The 17,141-nt window shown below is 47.0% G+C and overlaps 6 protein-coding genes across 6 annotated transcripts; 3 read left to right on the top strand and 3 right to left on the bottom strand.

Annotated features, from left to right (window-relative positions):
- Window positions 1-261: 261 nt before the first annotated feature.
- On the top strand, window positions 262-1,379 carry F9C07_6152 (putative pre-rRNA processing protein; the record flags this gene model as incomplete). Its single annotated transcript, XM_041292952.1, has 2 exons — window positions 262-435; window positions 495-1,379. 2 exons carry the CDS (start codon window positions 262-264, stop codon window positions 1,377-1,379), a joined length of 1,059 nt encoding a protein of 352 aa, XP_041147732.1.
- A 1,011-nt stretch (window positions 1,380-2,390) lies between these two features.
- On the bottom strand, window positions 2,391-3,878 carry F9C07_6151 (uncharacterized protein; the record flags this gene model as incomplete). The annotated part of the gene is made up of 2 exons (XM_041292966.1): window positions 2,391-3,612; window positions 3,676-3,878. 2 exons carry the CDS (start codon window positions 3,876-3,878, stop codon window positions 2,391-2,393), a joined length of 1,425 nt encoding a protein of 474 aa, XP_041147733.1.
- A 6,523-nt stretch (window positions 3,879-10,401) lies between these two features.
- On the top strand, window positions 10,402-11,069 carry F9C07_2234218 (DNA-directed RNA polymerase; the record flags this gene model as incomplete). Its single annotated transcript, XM_071509948.1, has 4 exons — window positions 10,402-10,527; window positions 10,601-10,729; window positions 10,792-10,861; window positions 10,936-11,069. The coding sequence occupies 4 exons, from the start codon at window positions 10,402-10,404 to the stop codon at window positions 11,067-11,069; spliced, it is 459 nt and encodes a 152-aa protein (XP_071364439.1).
- A 528-nt stretch (window positions 11,070-11,597) lies between these two features.
- F9C07_6149 (putative NADH-ubiquinone oxidoreductase B14 subunit) lies at window positions 11,598-12,364 on the bottom strand (the record flags this gene model as incomplete). Its single annotated transcript, XM_071511435.1, has 4 exons — window positions 11,598-11,717; window positions 11,841-11,987; window positions 12,157-12,218; window positions 12,322-12,364. The coding sequence occupies 4 exons, from the start codon at window positions 12,362-12,364 to the stop codon at window positions 11,598-11,600; spliced, it is 372 nt and encodes a 123-aa protein (XP_071364440.1).
- A 474-nt stretch (window positions 12,365-12,838) lies between these two features.
- Window positions 12,839-13,546, top strand: F9C07_6148 (uncharacterized protein; the record flags this gene model as incomplete). Its single annotated transcript, XM_041292954.1, has 3 exons — window positions 12,839-13,117; window positions 13,179-13,328; window positions 13,403-13,546. 3 exons carry the CDS (start codon window positions 12,839-12,841, stop codon window positions 13,544-13,546), a joined length of 573 nt encoding a protein of 190 aa, XP_041147736.1.
- Window positions 13,547-13,729: 183 nt separating this feature from the next.
- On the bottom strand, window positions 13,730-15,471 carry F9C07_6147 (putative alpha/beta hydrolase domain-containing protein 1,3; the record flags this gene model as incomplete). The annotated part of the gene is made up of 6 exons (XM_041292968.1): window positions 13,730-13,912; window positions 13,967-14,095; window positions 14,147-14,270; window positions 14,333-14,413; window positions 14,474-14,634; window positions 14,692-15,471. 6 exons carry the CDS (start codon window positions 15,469-15,471, stop codon window positions 13,730-13,732), a joined length of 1,458 nt encoding a protein of 485 aa, XP_041147737.1.
- Between the last annotated feature and the right edge of the window lie 1,670 nt (window positions 15,472-17,141).

Below are 17,141 nucleotides of genomic sequence, written 5' to 3' on the forward strand. Positions count from 1 at the left end.
AACAGTAAGGTCTAAGAGAGCAAACGAGAATGCGATGAAACTGATGGCGAAATGGAAAATCGCGACCAAACGGTCTAGATCCACCAACGAGAGCGAAGCTACTTCTCTCACCGCCTTAAACAACCAGCAGTATCGCTTCGATTTTTTGCTCCGCCTTCACCGCCATTGATTGGCTTCTTTGATACATTGTTTTATTTTGTCCTTCGCTCTTTCTTTTTTCCCTTTGGTCAGTTATAATACTCGAATACAACTGCAAGCGAAATGGCGATCTCAGATCTCCTCAACCGTCGCGTGCGAGCTTTGCCGGAGGAAGACGAAGAAATCTATTCAGAAGAATCAGCATTTGAAGAAAAAAGCGATGACAGACGCTCAGGTGAATCCGATTCAGATTCAGACGATCTTGATGACGAAGCATTGGAGGAGACCGATGACAACGTTCGTTTCAAATCTCCTACTTTCTGGCCTTCATAACGATATTCTGACTTCCGCAATAGTCTGAACACGACGGGCCCGTTGGCTTAGAAGACGACGAAGATAGTGAAGATGGTGAAGACAATGATAATGGAGAGGACGATGTCCAAGCTTCCCTTAGTAGCATATCCTTTGGAGCCCTCGCTAAAGCGCAAGCGTCACTCGGTCCGAAAGGCAAGCGCAATGCAAAAACCGCCAAACCTACAGAGGAGTCCCCGCAGACTACATCACCGCTAGACGACATCAGAGCGCGAATCCGCGAGGCACGGGAGCAAAAACGTCAAGAATCCGGAAAATCCAAGGACTCGGCAAAACCTGCAAGGACTTCAAAACATGCCCCCATGGTTCAGTCATCTAAACGCGCCGTTTCACGCAAGCGCACTGTTGTCGAACCTCCATCGGTACCCAAATCGCGAGACCCACGATTTGATCCGACGGTGCTCAGTCATGGTGGTCGCCATAATGCTGAATCGGCCAGGAAGGCATACTCGTTCCTAGACGACTATCGTTCTTCAGAGCTGAAAGAGCTAAAGGCCAAGTTCGCCAAAACAAAGAACGCCGAGGAGAAGGAAGCTTTGAAGCGTGAGATTCGGTCCACGTCGGATCGTCTCCGTGCAATGGAGAATAGGAGGCGGGAAGAGGAGGTACTGGCAGAGCATAAGAAACGAGAGAAACAGCTCATCCGCGAAGGAAAAAAGAGCAACCCATACTTTTTGAAGAAGTCCGACCTCAAGAAGCAAGTAATGCTCAAGAAATACGAGAATATGAATTCGAAGGAACGCACGAAGGCCCTAGAACGGAGACGGAAGAAGATTGCCTCCAAGGAAAGGAAAGAGATGCCCATGGAACGCAGATTAGGCAGTGAGGGCAACGATGACGGTGGCAGGAAACGGCGGCGGATGGCGTGAGACCATCCGGACGGCGTTATTGAAGTTATTTTTATGCACTCTCGTATAATAAAATTTGACAGTTCACCTGCCACAGAATTTGGCAAGACTCAACTTTGTTCTGTTTACGCGTTGTAACTCCAGAGTTGTATGTACCTCTATGTATATGTATAAACGGCTACACACCAACCGGCCTGTACATCGCTTAGAGCAGCAAGTGTAGTTACAGTTTCGCTTTTGGACAACATCACGGTATTAGTTATCATTAAGTGGAAGGACGCATGTCCTTGCCGGAAATTCGCACGAACTCGTTCCAAATCCGACACCCTAGTCGTAAATTCAAGATATCCAAGCGGGGAATGGGGATCATAAAGAATGTGAAAGCATAAATCATCCAAAGGGGATGTGAAGTCAGAATAGTAGAACGATCAAACCAATGGTATCCCAACGCAACATGAGAAATAGAGCAAGTAAAGAGTGCGGATGGTAGGAATGGATGCCTTTAAAAATAGGCATCAACATAATTCTCACATGGTCTTGGCAAATCAAAAGAAACCCTAATTAATCACAAGGAAACGCCTCGCAAGTCCATTGAAACGGAGGCTATTCAAAGCACCTTTCAATTCAGACCTTGGATGGTATAAGCGTGAAAAAGAATAAAAACATTGCAGAAGAGAGGAATAAAGTAGATGGTAAGAACGATGAGAATGAAAATATCAATAACAACGAAAGGGCAACGTCAAAAAACAACCTAACCCTCCACCGGTTAGGATGGCATCCTGTTCATGCTGTTCGTATAGATAGTCATACATATTCATCATGTCCAGGTGGCTGACACCGCCCAATATGAGGATACACCCGAGCGGTTGTTATAATATCCACTGGTGACCAGTCATCAAACTAGAATCTCACGTTGCTGTGGACACAACAGATGGGTAGGACAAGGGACTCCCGTCTGAGTCGCTGGACATGAAATATAATTGGACGGTTTTGAAGAGTGCTGAAGAAGTTTGGCCGTGATAAACAAGAAATTTATGAATGAAACAGATCCCATGCTCTTGCACATAGTGCCAAAAACTCTTCTTTCTTTCTCCGCTGGGTCTCAGGCGAGTCTCTGCCGGCTCCGAATGGGCCATAGCTAGCTCCTGCTCCGGGTGCCAACGCTGGGTTTTGCCGGTAATGTGGTTCAGGACCGTGGCCCAGGGGGGGACTTCCGTTGTCTTGCTCATACTCACTTCTAGTGCGGCGACGAGCGGTCCTCTCGGAAGGGTACATGGGTTGGGAGGGAGGAACCTGAGTATTGGGCACCGGTGCCGCTTCTGGATGAACTGCTGTGGACTTAGGTTGGCCATTGACGGCACGTGGGGATGGCGGAGTCGGGGGCTGATGGCCTCCATAGTGCACGATACGTGGCAGCAGGTCCTCCCGTCCACCGGACAGCTCTTGAACAGCCTCCTCTGCCGAACGATATTCCCGTGGCCGCTTGGGAACCTGGGTGGCGGTTCCCGGAATTCTAGGAGATGGTAACGGTGGCAGGTTGTTTGACTGGGAAGAGTTGGAGTTGGATGCATTCTGGTAAAACGGCGCACGGTTTGCGTTCTGTTCACGAGAGCCCAGAGCATCAGAACCAAAAACATCGGAAAGCGGAGGAAGCCGATTGTTCGTTTGAGTAACAGGGATGTGGTGAAGATGAGACGTCGACCCTAATGTAGGACTCTGGTTGGCAACTTGGCGTGTCAACGGCTGCGGTTGGTGTCTGCTGGTAAAGGTCTGGTTCAATGGCGCGGATTGGATGACACGTTCATTGGCAAATTGCGCTGCAGATGGCGGAACAATGGAGAGGCCTGGGGGAGGCCTCCGCTTCGAAGCACTAGCCTTGGGGAGACCGAACGAGGATTCGGATGGCTTTATTCCGTCTGGGCCATCATCCTTGGCGGACCTTTGCAACCGTGATTCGATTATAGACCTCTGCTGGTCTCTCACTGAAAGACTTCTCTGCAACTGTTCTCTCATGATTGGATCGTGCGTCTGGAAACCCGGCGATAGGCAAGCGATTCCAACCTGGTGCATATTGACACCCTCCCGGGCCGTCATAGGACCACCAGGAGGGCGGGCTGATAAGCCACCGGAGGTCGGAAGACTCGTTGATAGGTCTAATTTCCGCGGTCGAGGCCGAGAGTGGGACTGCATGGCAGGCGAAGAAGGGGGTTCTTTCTTGACGATGACCTTAGGGGGAGCACTTCCGTTTTGCGATCTGGTCAACCGTTAGCTTTCCAATTAACCAGGTGACTATTCTGGGTCTTAGGAAGATACTTACGCAGGCGACGTTTGTTTTCTTCCCGCAGGCGAACTCTTTGAGGACGACCCATCCCGGGAAGGCCCCGAAGGCCGGGGTGGAGTGGAGGTAGACTGGCTACCAGCTGTGGGTGCCAACGTTGGGCAATTTTTGGGACTTGGATCGCGATTCATGTGCGAAGATGTTAACGGGGCAGCTGTGGCAGGCGCGACTGCAGTAGACATATTCGCAAAAGAGATGCGAAACTATATACTGGAAAGGAAGATTTGAGGGTATCCGATCAAGGTTGAAAATCCACAGCTCTCCACTTCTTAACACTGCATTCAAGTCACGCCTTATGCCGTATATAAACCACAAATTCTCCTATAGCTGGGACGACTGCGCCACCGACGGTCGATCAAATGCTCTAGAACGCCCAGCAAAGCGTCGCGGGCAAGATATCAAGCTTTGTTGTATCAGGCGCCCGGCTATTGATAGCGTAAGATGCGGTCGAACCAAATGGAGCGCAAATCTCCAGACTCGGCAGTGTCGGCGGCTATGGTTCTAAGAACGATAGAGCTCTGAAAACGAGGGGGGGAGCGAAGGCTCTAGGAACCGAAACCAAGATGACAGCGACAATGAATCGCCCACGGCGACAAGAGGAAGAAGGGTAGGTGTGGAGAGGAGGGCAGGGAGCCAACAGAAAAAGTGGCACACAAGCAACTGTTGGTCAAGCAGTTCGGGGGTGAAACTGTGACGAGGTGTGGCCGGATGCTTAGGAACAGCGGTTAACTAACGGTAGTAACTGGGCGGCAGTGCGGCGACTCTGAGAGGTCGGTTGGAGCGGGAGAACGATCCAGAGCAAGCAAGCGAAGGGAATGGACCGGGATGTTCGACAAGGCTGGCCCAGCGATACGCAAGTGACCTAAAAAGGGAGGTGTAGAGGGTAATTTCACCTCCTTTAGGTAGAATTACAGAAATAAAATAGGAAGAAAAAGGAGAGGGGAACGGGGAGAGGAGGGGAAGGGAAAGAGAGAGGGAAGGAGAAGAAAACGAGGAAGAGGGGTGTAGGAAGTAGAAGAGCGGATATGATGATGATTATTTAGTAGATTTTCCAGACTGTATGGGCAAAGTAGAGAAAGAAACGACCAGTGGGACAAAGAACTGGGGAGGAGAAATTCACGTCAATCAATCAGGGTTGAGAAACGGTAGCAATTCCAACCGGTACCACACTTTAGAGAGATTATAATCTTAATGGTAATAAACCAAGAAAAAGAAAAGAGAAAAAAAGGAAAAAATCTACCAAAATATGACCAAATGAGAGAGAGCTGTATGTATGGTATTGATTGGGTCGAAACTGGAGCAAAAGACAAGAGATTCAAGACAAGTCATGTATGGAGCTCGGATGTGGGGAGAGCAGTACATTGGAACTTGCTCCAAGATGAGTACTAGGAGTATACATCCATTCGTAGCAACAACTTCTTGTAACATGTATTGGAAGGATGTAAAAAAAAAAAAAAAAAGAGAAAAATAAAAGAAAAAATTAAAATCAAAATTAAATTGAAATTAAGAAATTAGAAATTTAATTAATAAAAGAAATTCTAATTATAATGAACGATAATATTACAAAAAATTCCCTTATCGACCTTTCCATAGGGTAATAATCATCAAACTCCTGAACCCTCAGGTGTGCAGTGGAGAGGGTCCGGTCTCATTGGTAGAGGCTGAGACATAGTTTGTTTCTGTTGAGGGCTCATCCGCTGATGATCTGACACTTCTGTGACAGTGTTTTAGTGCGGATGATGCTGCGTGTTGGTGGTCTCATCGTTTTACCAATATATTGGAATCATTCTTCATTGATCCAATATTGTACACATAGTAAGGCAATCAACATCCCAAATCAATGGAAGTTAAAGAAAAAGGAATATATGATGTTTGAAAGAGACGAAGGATTTCAAGAGATAACATCCAAAAATGGTAAGAAAAAACTATAAAAAAAAAAAAAAAAAAAGGCCTTTCCCATGTCTGTATCATCCACCAGCTGACAACTTTCCCCCCGCTAAGCTACTTTCAGCTAATGTAGGGGCTCTTCCCTTGCGACCCCGTCCCGGAGGTCGTGATTCAAAACTGCTGGCGCTTAATTGTCGGAGAACGTGGTGTTATGACCATACCTTCTGTACGGAGTACTAAATATCCTGAGAAGATTCATTCTATCACCTAGATATGAGCCATGTTAATACCTCTCCTATGAAACAAAGGTTGAAATATCTTCCTCCCCCTTCCTTCATCCAAGTAACAAGATAAATAAACAAACAAATAAATAAATAAGGGTGTGACATGGCTTCTCCAGTAGTCAGACACAACTCAAAACCTCTCTCTCTTGTGTCAGGTAATAACAACAGCAAACTTTAATACCAGAACGGAATGAAACCAAACCAAACCAAGCAAACACCCCCTTCGAACTATTGGCCTCTCAGTGGCACCCAAAGAATCTGCGACACAAGCGTCCCTCACCAACCCGATTGTTATCCACCGGCTCCAAACTGGTGGAAACAATACGGAGTAGTCCCTTCCTGTTCCATGAAAGCTGCTGTAACTTATCTCCGAAGAAGTGCTGTGTCCCTTCCCCTCACGGCCCTTGCAACTTCTCATGGGCATGAATGTATGTATGTAATAGTAGTACATAGTCCTACATACATACCTTACCTGGAAGAGGACTGGCTGACTTGGAAACTACTCTCTGATATTTTCTTTATATTGACAACCCGGGAACTATATCATTTGCGACCTATTTTCTTTTATTTCATACAGATGTGATGGGTCACATTTTTTCCACGTTCTTTTGACTTTTTCTTTTTTCTTTTTTTTTGTTCAGTTCTATAGCTGTTGACCTTTTCCGGTCTGTCTTCTTCGCCTACAACTCTATCTAACTCAATGACATGAGAGGAAGAGAGGGGGAAGAAAAAAACAAAAAGGTTCAACTTTGTACCATAGGGTACTAGGCCCCGATCAGCCAACAGATAGCAACTAGGTACTTGAGACAGGCAGACGGCACATCTTCCGGCAGTCTGGAGTTACAAAGTACCGCAGTACCACCAAACATTGGCTATATTAATAACAGTTCCCACGATCTGCTTTGTCTCCCGATTATCACGCGGAAAGTGGATCGTCCTGGCTTGCGGGCGTTACATTGTGACATGCCCAGACCGGTCAACAGTCACATTGATATAGCTCCATTCCTCCAAACTTTTGTATCGGTCAATCTATTATGTAGCATCGAATGCCGAAGTGTCTTAGCAGTTATCTAGGCCGAAGGGGAAAGAAAAAGATTTTTTTTCTCCGTCATCCTTCTCCCATACCGGTCATCAATGATCTGGCCTGCCTCGTCATCATTTACATGTGCTTTTCAGATCCTCAACAAATTACTATGATCGCCCCTGGATTAACCTCCGATCCCTCCGTATTTGTCCCCATTACCCAAAGGTTACGATGGGATCGGCTTGCCTATCCTCGGGTTGACAGGGAGTCTAGTTAAAGGCCTGAGCGGCTGCAAAGTACCTAGATTAGACGTTCAGGGCTGATTATCACTTTTTACTTTTTTTCTCTTTCCCTTTTTTTCTCTTTCTGTGTCCCATTCAGCTTTGTTCCATGGTAACGGTCATCAAGTCAAGACCTTGTTCGAAATTAGCTCAACTTTCATTTCACCGTCAAACTCCCCTAAACCTAAAAGTAAGAAGAAGAAGGGTTTGATTGATCACGGTACTGTATCCCCGCTGTACCGAATTTCAGGGCTGGTACCGATATAATCGGGCTGACGACTTGCTGTATCTGCTTCATTTGCCCAGCCCCAGTAAGCTATGTAACTATTCCACTGTGAAACTACCTTATCAGCCCAGCTCTGGAGCCGAAAGCGATAGGAAATCTATCTCTAACATTTATCTCTTAGCGATCCAAGTCACGAGGTAGAGATATTAACCGATACATGGTGAGAAACCGCCAAGCCAAGGAAAGTGACTGTCTCTTAGAGGGTCTAGATGACTATTTGGGTAGATATTACCTCGTGGTACCCTCTCGATAAGAGCTTATTCCCCCCATAGTCAGGACAGACCGCTTCGACTAAGGAGCCAGAATCGTATCGATCCCTGCATTGGTCGCAGCAATTTGCTGACTCGTGGATTAAACCCTGTCGGGGAGGTGGATTCAAGGAGTTAATTTGCAGTAGTCAAGGAGCTGTACGGAGTAGGGGCGCAGAGTTCGTATGTGGTATGGATTATGGAGTCCTAGTGTAGCAGCAGGAGCTGTACAATGAATTGTTTTACTAACGCTCTTCGGTACATGTACATATACATGCTTGTGGTCGAACTGTATTGACATGAACCCTGTGCCACAGAGTGGCATCGCGTATTTCTCAACATGGAAACCCGATCGCCTATCTTAATACTTTATCTTTAGCACGATTACCCTAAGTGGCATCATGGCGTTCCCGGGGAGGAAAAAAAAATTGGCTGGGACCCAGGGGAATTTTTCCTGCCAGTTGGGATTGGTTTTATGAATAATCATCTCAAACTTCAAAGACATAAAAAAGAGTAATACAATCATACACGATCAAGTTGATTGTACGGAGTACAATTAATTATTATCATTATTTTATTATTTATCGAGCCATGAAACTAGTTCGCCCATAGTCGCTCCGTAGTAAAAGTCACGCTGGCGGACCCACGTGCCTTCCTTGCAAATTAGATTTAAGAAACGAGCTGCCAGCCATTTCACGAACCACTAGTTTATGGGTCTTCCAATTTTCTGCCTTCCCGAGTCTCCAGAAATTATTGTTTTACTATAGTACTTCTGGAGTAGCTTCCGTGGATGTGCCCGTCGGGTCCAGATCAACTCTGACTTGGCTCTCTCGCTATGGTTCCAGGTTCACAACATGAACACGTCGGCTTGGTGCACAAATCCTGCTACTTGCATACATGCCATAGTATAGTACTACTTACTACTACTGTCTTTTCCTTGATTTGACGTCGACTTGAAAATTCATGTGAAAAGATGAAAGATTAAAAATGGCGTGGAGAATTTAATTCTGTTACAGGAACCTCGCCAACCAGCCCGATACTTGTTTTCGCGATTAAATCCATCGCATATTGCATTAATATTACTCACTTGTTTTTATTACTTGGCTAGGTTCAGGAGAACGAATGGACCCCGAAGCTGAATCCGTGAGTTGAGTTTGTTCGTCCTCCCTCGGAGTATACTCCGTCCTACGTATACTATTACGCACTCCATGAGATTTACGATAGATAAAAACGGCAATCGCGTTTCTGCACGGACTGTTCATCGGTTGTTAATATTATCTCCCATGTGGACTTGGAGGTGGTCTTTGCGTCAAGCGAGATGGCCCTCGGTCGATCGCAATAAACTCCTAGGTTCATGAGAGCTGTCTAGAATTAGATGTCTATCCACCGTTTCTTCCCTCCTTTTATGCTGGACGGGACAACTCCTCACGGAGTACATCGTCCGTTTTGTATGTCTTATTTTAATATTAACGTTTCGGATTATTTCCTCAACCAAAGTTTATGGGAGAGCTTACTGAGGATCGCTGGGTGGGCTTCCCAACCAGCGGTCCGATATTGTGTACTTTATCCACATCCACCTGGGACATAAGTCCTCAAAGGTTTCATTTCGACCGATTCTTGATGGACGACCCGAGCTATTTTTAGGGTATGAACAGTAAGTCGTATATATTTAGGAAAGTGCAATACTCCCCGACCCGTGGTGACAAAGAAATGTCCACATAATGTAAATCATGAATACTATATCACGGACATTGACCGCGGTTCAGGAGGGCATATACCAAGACCTTTAAGGGTGGCTGGGATATGATGTGTAAGTCCGGGCGTCTTCAAATCACTATCGACATTGTGAGTCCCCGGTTTAGGGTTCGACTTTCCTACTGTTCTATTAAGCTCTTGGGTCTGGTCATGTAAGGGCCTCTTTAGTCCTTCCAATGCGGTCAAGTAAACGTAAAGATCTCAGAGCCGCTATAGCTTCAAGACGCCACGAGCAGTGGCACCCAAAGGCTAGCCATCGTTCTACCCTAATTAGGCAGCTGTATCTGGTACTAGACTAAACCAGACTGCCAAGGAGGGTTTTCACATCGTACACTCGGTTCTGAGTAACTAACCTGTATGCGAAAGACAAATAACCTGCCTGTAAAACGATGGCGGCAGAGAGCCGATGCCCCTACATGCAGGAGTCAAATAGCAAACACAGCAGAATTGGGAGAATCTAACAGTGAGATAACGTCTGGCTGCTTCACACAAATCAGCTGACTATGTTCAAGTAGGATCATTTGAAAGGAAATCCATCCATGTTCGTTGTTGAATCACTAGAAGTGATTTTGCCAAGAATAAAACCATCCGACCCCGAAGGCGGTCAACCCCTCTATCGATAACCGTTTTTCGCTTTTTTTCCCGCTTTGCGATGGACTCGGCATCAATTCTGATAGCTTCACGATTGAGGGGCCGCGACCAAGAATCAATCGCAAGAGACTTAGAGCGAGCAGAAAGGCCATTTCAAAATATCCCCTCCCCCCGGAGAACGTGCATCACAACCTCCCACCCAGTGCCGTGACCAACGCAATCACCTGAAATCCAATTCTACCTATCTTGAGCCGTACCTCGTCGCCAGCAATCCGACGTTTACTTCACAACTTCTACTCGAGTGGCGTTTTCCTCCTGCACCTGTGCAACCCTACGTACAACATACATCATGCCTGCCTCCGTGCACTCCCAGGATCAGGACCAGTCCATGATGGACGCCACCGCCGCGGCACCTCAAGAACAAGAACAGCAGGTTGAGCAAGAAGATGTGTTGGAGGAAAAGCGGATCATTGTCGTTCGTCTCTCCTGATATTTTCATTTCGCCTAATGAAAGCCAAGATGTTCGTTGCTAATTCATATAATGACAGCTTCCCGGGGCTACCGAGACAGCGGCTTCTTTCCAGTTTGAGGGCGAGGGTCATACATTGGGCAATGCGCTACGATATGCCATTATGAAGAAGTGCGTGCTGCTGTTCATTGTCTCTGTCGTTGACATTGTTCTTGGCTGTTGTGCCGGTCTGAATATATGGATTTACTGACGGCTTGGAATAGTCCTCAGGTTGAATTCTGTGGATATACTATCCCCCATCCTTCCGAGACTAAGATGAACCTGCGCATTCAGACTTATGGTATGTTCGAGTGCCCTCTTTCGTAGATTGCGGTCTTGCTCTTCTCTTTGAACAAAGCTAATCTTAAAATCCAGACACAACGAACGCAGTGGAAGCACTGGAGAAGGGCTTGGATTCTCTGATGGATCTATGTGATGTTGTTACGGACAAGTTCACCGCCTCCCGTGATGCCTTTAATGCCTCTGAGGCTGATAAAATGAACTCTTAAAACTTTTACCATCTTCTAACTTGCATTTGCTCTGATTTACTCGGTCTGGGGTGTTTGTATGGCGTTGTGTACACTTAGATAAAAGTTTTGCCGTTGGCTTCAGCATCATTTATGCCCTTTCAGCAACTCGGCCATTGTTATTATAGACTATTGACATCATGCGCTATGTATCAAGAACATCTGGGTTTGATGCCATTCTTATGGTTCACATTGAGTAGGGCTTTTTTGGATAACGGAGTTCGTACAAATTCTGATACTGGTAAATGGGGTGGACCTTAGACGGTAGAGTCCAATTCTGTCTATAGACATCTTCACGGATCAGATTTGCTAGGTTACTGAAGCTCGTAAGAATGGCCGAAGCTGATTTCACACATAACTGTGCTGCACTTACACTACGTCTTTTAAAGACCGGTTAACGTAACAAATCCGACGTTAGCTACTCAGACAATATTTACATAACACTCTATTGGTGCAATCCCCGAGCCAAGGTAGAAATTTCAATGCAAAGGTACTCAAGAACAATTCAATTCAATTGCGGCCTTCCAAGAAGCCCGAGATGAAGTTAGGAGGTAGCCGGGCACCGGGGTCTTCCTCTGGACGGAAGTACTTCATCACATGAGAAAGCTGCTTCCAGTAGTTAAGGGTTTCCTAGAGCGTAGAGACGAGGATCAGTATACTTAATCCCATTGAGAATGTTACGGTTGCAATGGGCCAAGCGTAACCGTGCACTCAGCATCTTCGCATGTCAGCAAAGACCCAATTTGGACTAACCTGGAACTCAGCGTGGCTCTGGAATAACAGGACATCGACAGCACCGAGCTGCTTCACATAGCGGTGCTTCTCGAACTCCTGGCGGACCTTGGTGCGGATGGCGGATACCGGCATGTTCAGAGAGTACATGGTCTGGATCTCAGGGGACTGTTCGGTTCAATGGGTTCCATGTTAGTTTGTTCGCATTTGAAAGTAATAGTTCAGTACGATCTTAGGTCGAGCGACTAGGTTCATTTGTGATATTGAATTGTCGGGAACCCTCCACGACTACACACGCCCGAAAACGCCAGCAGAGACAAGAATTGGGTTCACTGACCGCTCTAAGCCATTCTCTGTAGGACTTGAGGACGCGGGCCCTGGCATCGGTCCAGTTCACAGCTGTTGGAAGTGAGATGGTTAGCTTTGCATTTTCGTCCATTGACATCGCGGCAATTTCTAAAGGTCGGACCGGCTCGGTCTGCTGGGAGCAAGGTGGACGTACAGGAGCGCGTGCGCTGCGCGAGGTAAGTAGGATTGATGGTCATTTTGGATAGATGTGTCTGTAACCCCAAGCCGGACACTCTACAATGGCACACTGGGAGGGGGGAGGAGGGGAGAGACGCTGAGAGAGAGGGTCGACGTTCCTTTCGGGCTTGAGTTAGCGTGACGATGAGATGGAATGGTGGAGGTCGGATCATGCTCTCGGCGGCACCCTTTCACCGCCTACCTGTTTCAAAAAATTTCTTCCGCCGTTCTCTCTTTGCGAAATGGGGCCTGGGTCTTTTGATTCTTTCATTTCGTTTTTTGTCTTCATCTTTTTGCCTTTCCCGTTAGACTGTTCAGTCTTGTATCGCCGGTGGTGTAGTCCATTTTTGTTGTTGCCATTCCAAAGTTGTTCAATTTATCGTCCTATCTCCCTTGTGGCGTGACTTGGTCGAGAGTCTCCATCGCCGAGTCTCTTTTTCAATCCCCACGTGCATGCGATAACCTCATAGATACCACCGAAAAACGAAAAGAAAATGGCAGCAAAACCCGGCTCAACCAAGCCCTCAGGCAAAGACTCGAATAAGAGCAAGCCTCTTTCCTCCGCATCGAAAGTGAGCAAGAAAGCCGCCAAGCGCCCGCCGCCCAAGGAAGTTAAGTCGAAGGCGCGCACCGAAGCGAGCCAGCTGAAAAAGAAGAAGAAGAGAGAGTATACGGAGGAGGAATTGGACCTGCCGAAGTTGAATGCAATCACGCCTGTTGGGGTGGTGAAACCCAAAGGGAAGAAGAAGGGAAAGGTTTTCGTTGACGACCAGGTATGTCTATGGGTGGCATGGTTCCTCGCCTGCACGCTTCGTTGCTAATGCGTTTCCGCAGGAGGGAATGGCTACCATTCTTGCCATGGTAAATGCCGAGAAAGAAGGCCAGATTGAGTCCAAGTTGCAGAAGGCCCGTCAGTTAGAGGAGATCCGAGAAGCGAAGAGAAAGGAAGCCGAAGCTAGACAGGCACAGAAGAAAAATAAATTGGTGCGTGATATTGCTCCGAATATATGTTTCTTCTCCAAGGAGGCCATAGGTTACTAACGAAGATCGGCGTATAGGAGGAGACCAAGGCAGCCATCCGTCAAAAGCGCAAGCGCAAGGGTGATAGCAATGAAGACACGAAAACCGATACTACAGCAACCCAACCTAACGGGTCGTCTTCGAAGTCGAAAGGGAAGAGGAAAAGTGTTTCATTTGCTTGAGCTTATTTGTACAAAAGTATTTCTGTCTATACCAAGTCTATGTATCTAGATGGGGTTCGGCGTTTCCACCGGTCTATGTTCTGACATGAATGGCAACTCATGACAATCTTCTTGCTTCATAAGTCACACCGCTGAGTGACGGGTTCTGTAACTAAGCTGCGACTGAACGATTGTCTTATAAGCCTAGTTCAAGAGTGCAGACTGGAAATCCAGTTTGCGACGCATGGGATTGAAATCAGGTTTTGGTGTTACATCGAGGTTGCTGGTATTGTTAGCAACGTGGCCTGGAGCCTTGTCGGGGTTCTCGACCAAGAAAGGAGCCTCGAGGTCGACGTCCTTGGCCATGAGGTTTAAGAAATTGGTCACCTGTTCATCGTGTTAAGCGTGGAAAAGCTGCAGTTATGGTAGACAGCAACTTACTGGCTTCACAAACCATCTGCTGCCTCCAAGTTCAAACCAGCCAAGATGCCCACCCCAGGACGTTGTCATCATAACACCATAAGGGGTTTGCCCGATTTCCTGGAAAGGAAGTGCTTTGACGGTAGCAATCTGCTGCTAGTCAGCGCATGAGAGTGGTCAAACTCAGCGTGTCGAACTCACCGGGTCATCTTCAGCTTGTACAGCAAAGAAAGGGATTTTAATAGCAAGAAGCGAGTCAACGGACGAAGCATCACGATAGTAGGCGCCCTCTGTGGGGTAACCCCATGAAGCACATTGCAAAGCCCTGATGCGAATTGACAGGTCAGGAACCGCCTAGAGATAATATCATATAGCGTGGCCGCTCACCGGTCGAACTCATGTAGGTATTTAGTGCTCCGAACTGCATCAATATCAACTCGAGGATTCTTGGAGACCTCATCTACGTGACTAATGACATTGACTGTTAGTCGACCAGCAGCAAGTCCGGATATACGAAGGATGGCCTACTGCTCAAAGAGTCGTTTCATGTTTGATCCCATCACTTTACTGTAGACCTCGAGTCCTATCCAGCTGCTTTGCAAGCTCACGGAGCTTACTTCTAGGTTCCAAGGGCTTGCGCAAAGTACCGCAGCTTTCAACTGGCAAGCCTCACCTTCTTCGCCCAAATACTATACAAGTCCAGTCCATCAGGATACAGCCGGTAAGCTACGACAGAGGTGACTTACATTGGTGAGGATATTTGCGCCGAGGGAAAACCCGATCCCAAACAATGGTCGATTCGGAAATGTCTTCCGAAGCCATTTGATGGCTTGACGGACATCCCACGTGGCACGGGCATTATATAGCACACCGCTGGTAATCTTAGTTTGAGCACAGCCCCTAGAATTGATAACACACGCTTCCCATGCCCCATCAGCAATGAGGGGTGCCAGGACGTGGCGGAGGTAAATCTCGTGTGATCCACCACTCAGACCATGGAGGACAACAAGCATGGGTTTCGTATCATCTGAAGGAAGCGCGTCGAATTCATCTGCCGCAAAGAATGCTGTCCTTTCCGGTAACCCCGATGGTTGAGTGTATTTTCTCTCCTGATCTGTCAGTTGGCTATCTTTAGGAGCTTCGAATGGATCGACAACGAAATCCACCGCGAAATGCCCGCTGAACATCGGGTTATCGGCTTCGAACATCCAGCGTTTATAGTATACAGGAACGTCATCAAATTTCACCGTAGTCCAGGCCGTCTGGAGATGACCGTTGAATAAAAACGGGTTGAGCGTACATGTCTTTGGTGTGGCAGTACGACAGAGATCCGTCAAGGTGATCTGTTGTTTGGTTCCTTTCCCGACTTTTTTCAGAATTAAGTTATTGTCTTTTGAGTGGAAGAATGAAACACGACCACTCGGACGCAACCATGATAGCATGCCCATTACGAGCAATCCCGACAGTAAAATTGGCACCGGAAAGGAGGTCAAGAGAGTAGTGGCGGAGGTCTCAGCGGAAGCCATCCGGGTTGAGCGTAAGGAGGTTTATCACAACCGACCACACTTGTGAACAATTAATATCAAATATAGTGGAAAGAAAATAGAAAAAAAGAAAGAAAGAAAAACAAAAGAAGTGAAAAAGTGAGATCCAACGAAAAAGGGAAAACGAAAAAGAAAAAAGTAATGAGAAAGTCGGACCCTTCCAATAAATGTCCCAAATATATTTAGTCCCAACAAGTTCTTTTGCGCCGGGATTCATGTGCCTCGGCATCATTGCCCGATAGGGGAATACATGACATAAGCACCTTATCTCGCTGCCAGTTACTGAGCTATGCTATCTTTGGTATAGTCGCATGTTGATCAGTCAGCCTCCAGGTGACTCAGCTCGTGATGTACGTCATGGACATCACGAGGCGCTAAAGAGGGTTGTCAGTTGACAACAGTCATGGCGGTGTTTGTATCTCTTTCCTGGTCAGGCTAGCTGACTTGCAAGCACTCTAAGTTCAAATATTCTGTCTGCAATCGTGGACATTCTGGAGGTCGGGAATCGAGAGATGCATGCAATTCTTATTGCGGTTGCCAGGTTGATGCCGGATGCGGAAACCAACTATAGAATGGAACATGGCATCATAGACCTCTTCAACTTTAGCACCCACTTTCTAAAAATTTTCTGGCGGTGGAGTTTTGATACAGTACCAGTCAGCAGGCTCTCCTGTTGACTCTCCTACTTTGCTTGCACCTAGATCAGTCAATACCGAATTGGTATGTAATTCTTATAACAGTCATTACACTGTGACCCTGCCCCGTGCGCCGTTTGCGTGCGAAACCGAGAGCATTCGTGTGGACTACTTCAAGGCCAAAGGTCCTTCCCTCTGCACTCGATCTCTCTTTTCTGTAGAGTCACCTTTTCGTCACGCGGTACGATCCCAGTCCTCTTATTATACGCCATGAGACTCCAGCAACAGCAGGAGACGATTTGGCTCCCATTTCACCTATGAGTCTCTGTCGGTCACTAGACACATATCCTCATACAAAAACCTCAAAAATCCGAGAACAGCTTAAGAAGGCCCTGGTTCTCAGTACAGCCTATGGTCCAGATTCACGGTTTCCCATCGATATGGCATATGGTCTTCGTCGTGCTGGGAAAAGATTAAAGACTATCACAAAGATGCATCTTTGGTCACGAAGTCCGGAAAGGTCAAATCCTGACCCCACGAAACGGTGTTACCTCCTCGAATTGCCCACTGAGTTACTGCTTGAGATCGTTTCTCATCTACCTGTGCTAGCAGAGGCCTCTCTGGCATTGACGTGTAAACGTCTATTTGCAATATCCGGCGCAATCCTGGACTCCAAATCACTGCATTTCAATCGGGATTTCGCACCACTTTTCCATCATTACCGGAATGGGCACAACTTTGTTACTACTCGGTGGCAATTCGTCAAGGTGTTAGAAAACAACACTTGGCGAGCTTGCTCGAAATGCTTGAAGCTACATCCACGAGGTTTGTTCTCTTCACGAGAACTCAAACGAAAACCCGAGGAACGGGCTTGTGAATTAGGAAATCTCGCAGGCATAGTCGACTTGTGTCCATGCAAAAAGCTGACTTTTCGAGATAAGATGGACCTAGTTGAACTCTTGTTGATGCGACAGAAATCGATAACAGCCTTGACTGCGCAATTTGGAACTGGTGTCG

Source organism: Aspergillus flavus, chromosome 5 (genome assembly GCF_009017415.1).
Source record: "Aspergillus flavus chromosome 5, complete sequence".
NCBI classification, from domain to species: domain Eukaryota; kingdom Fungi; phylum Ascomycota; class Eurotiomycetes; order Eurotiales; family Aspergillaceae; genus Aspergillus; species Aspergillus flavus.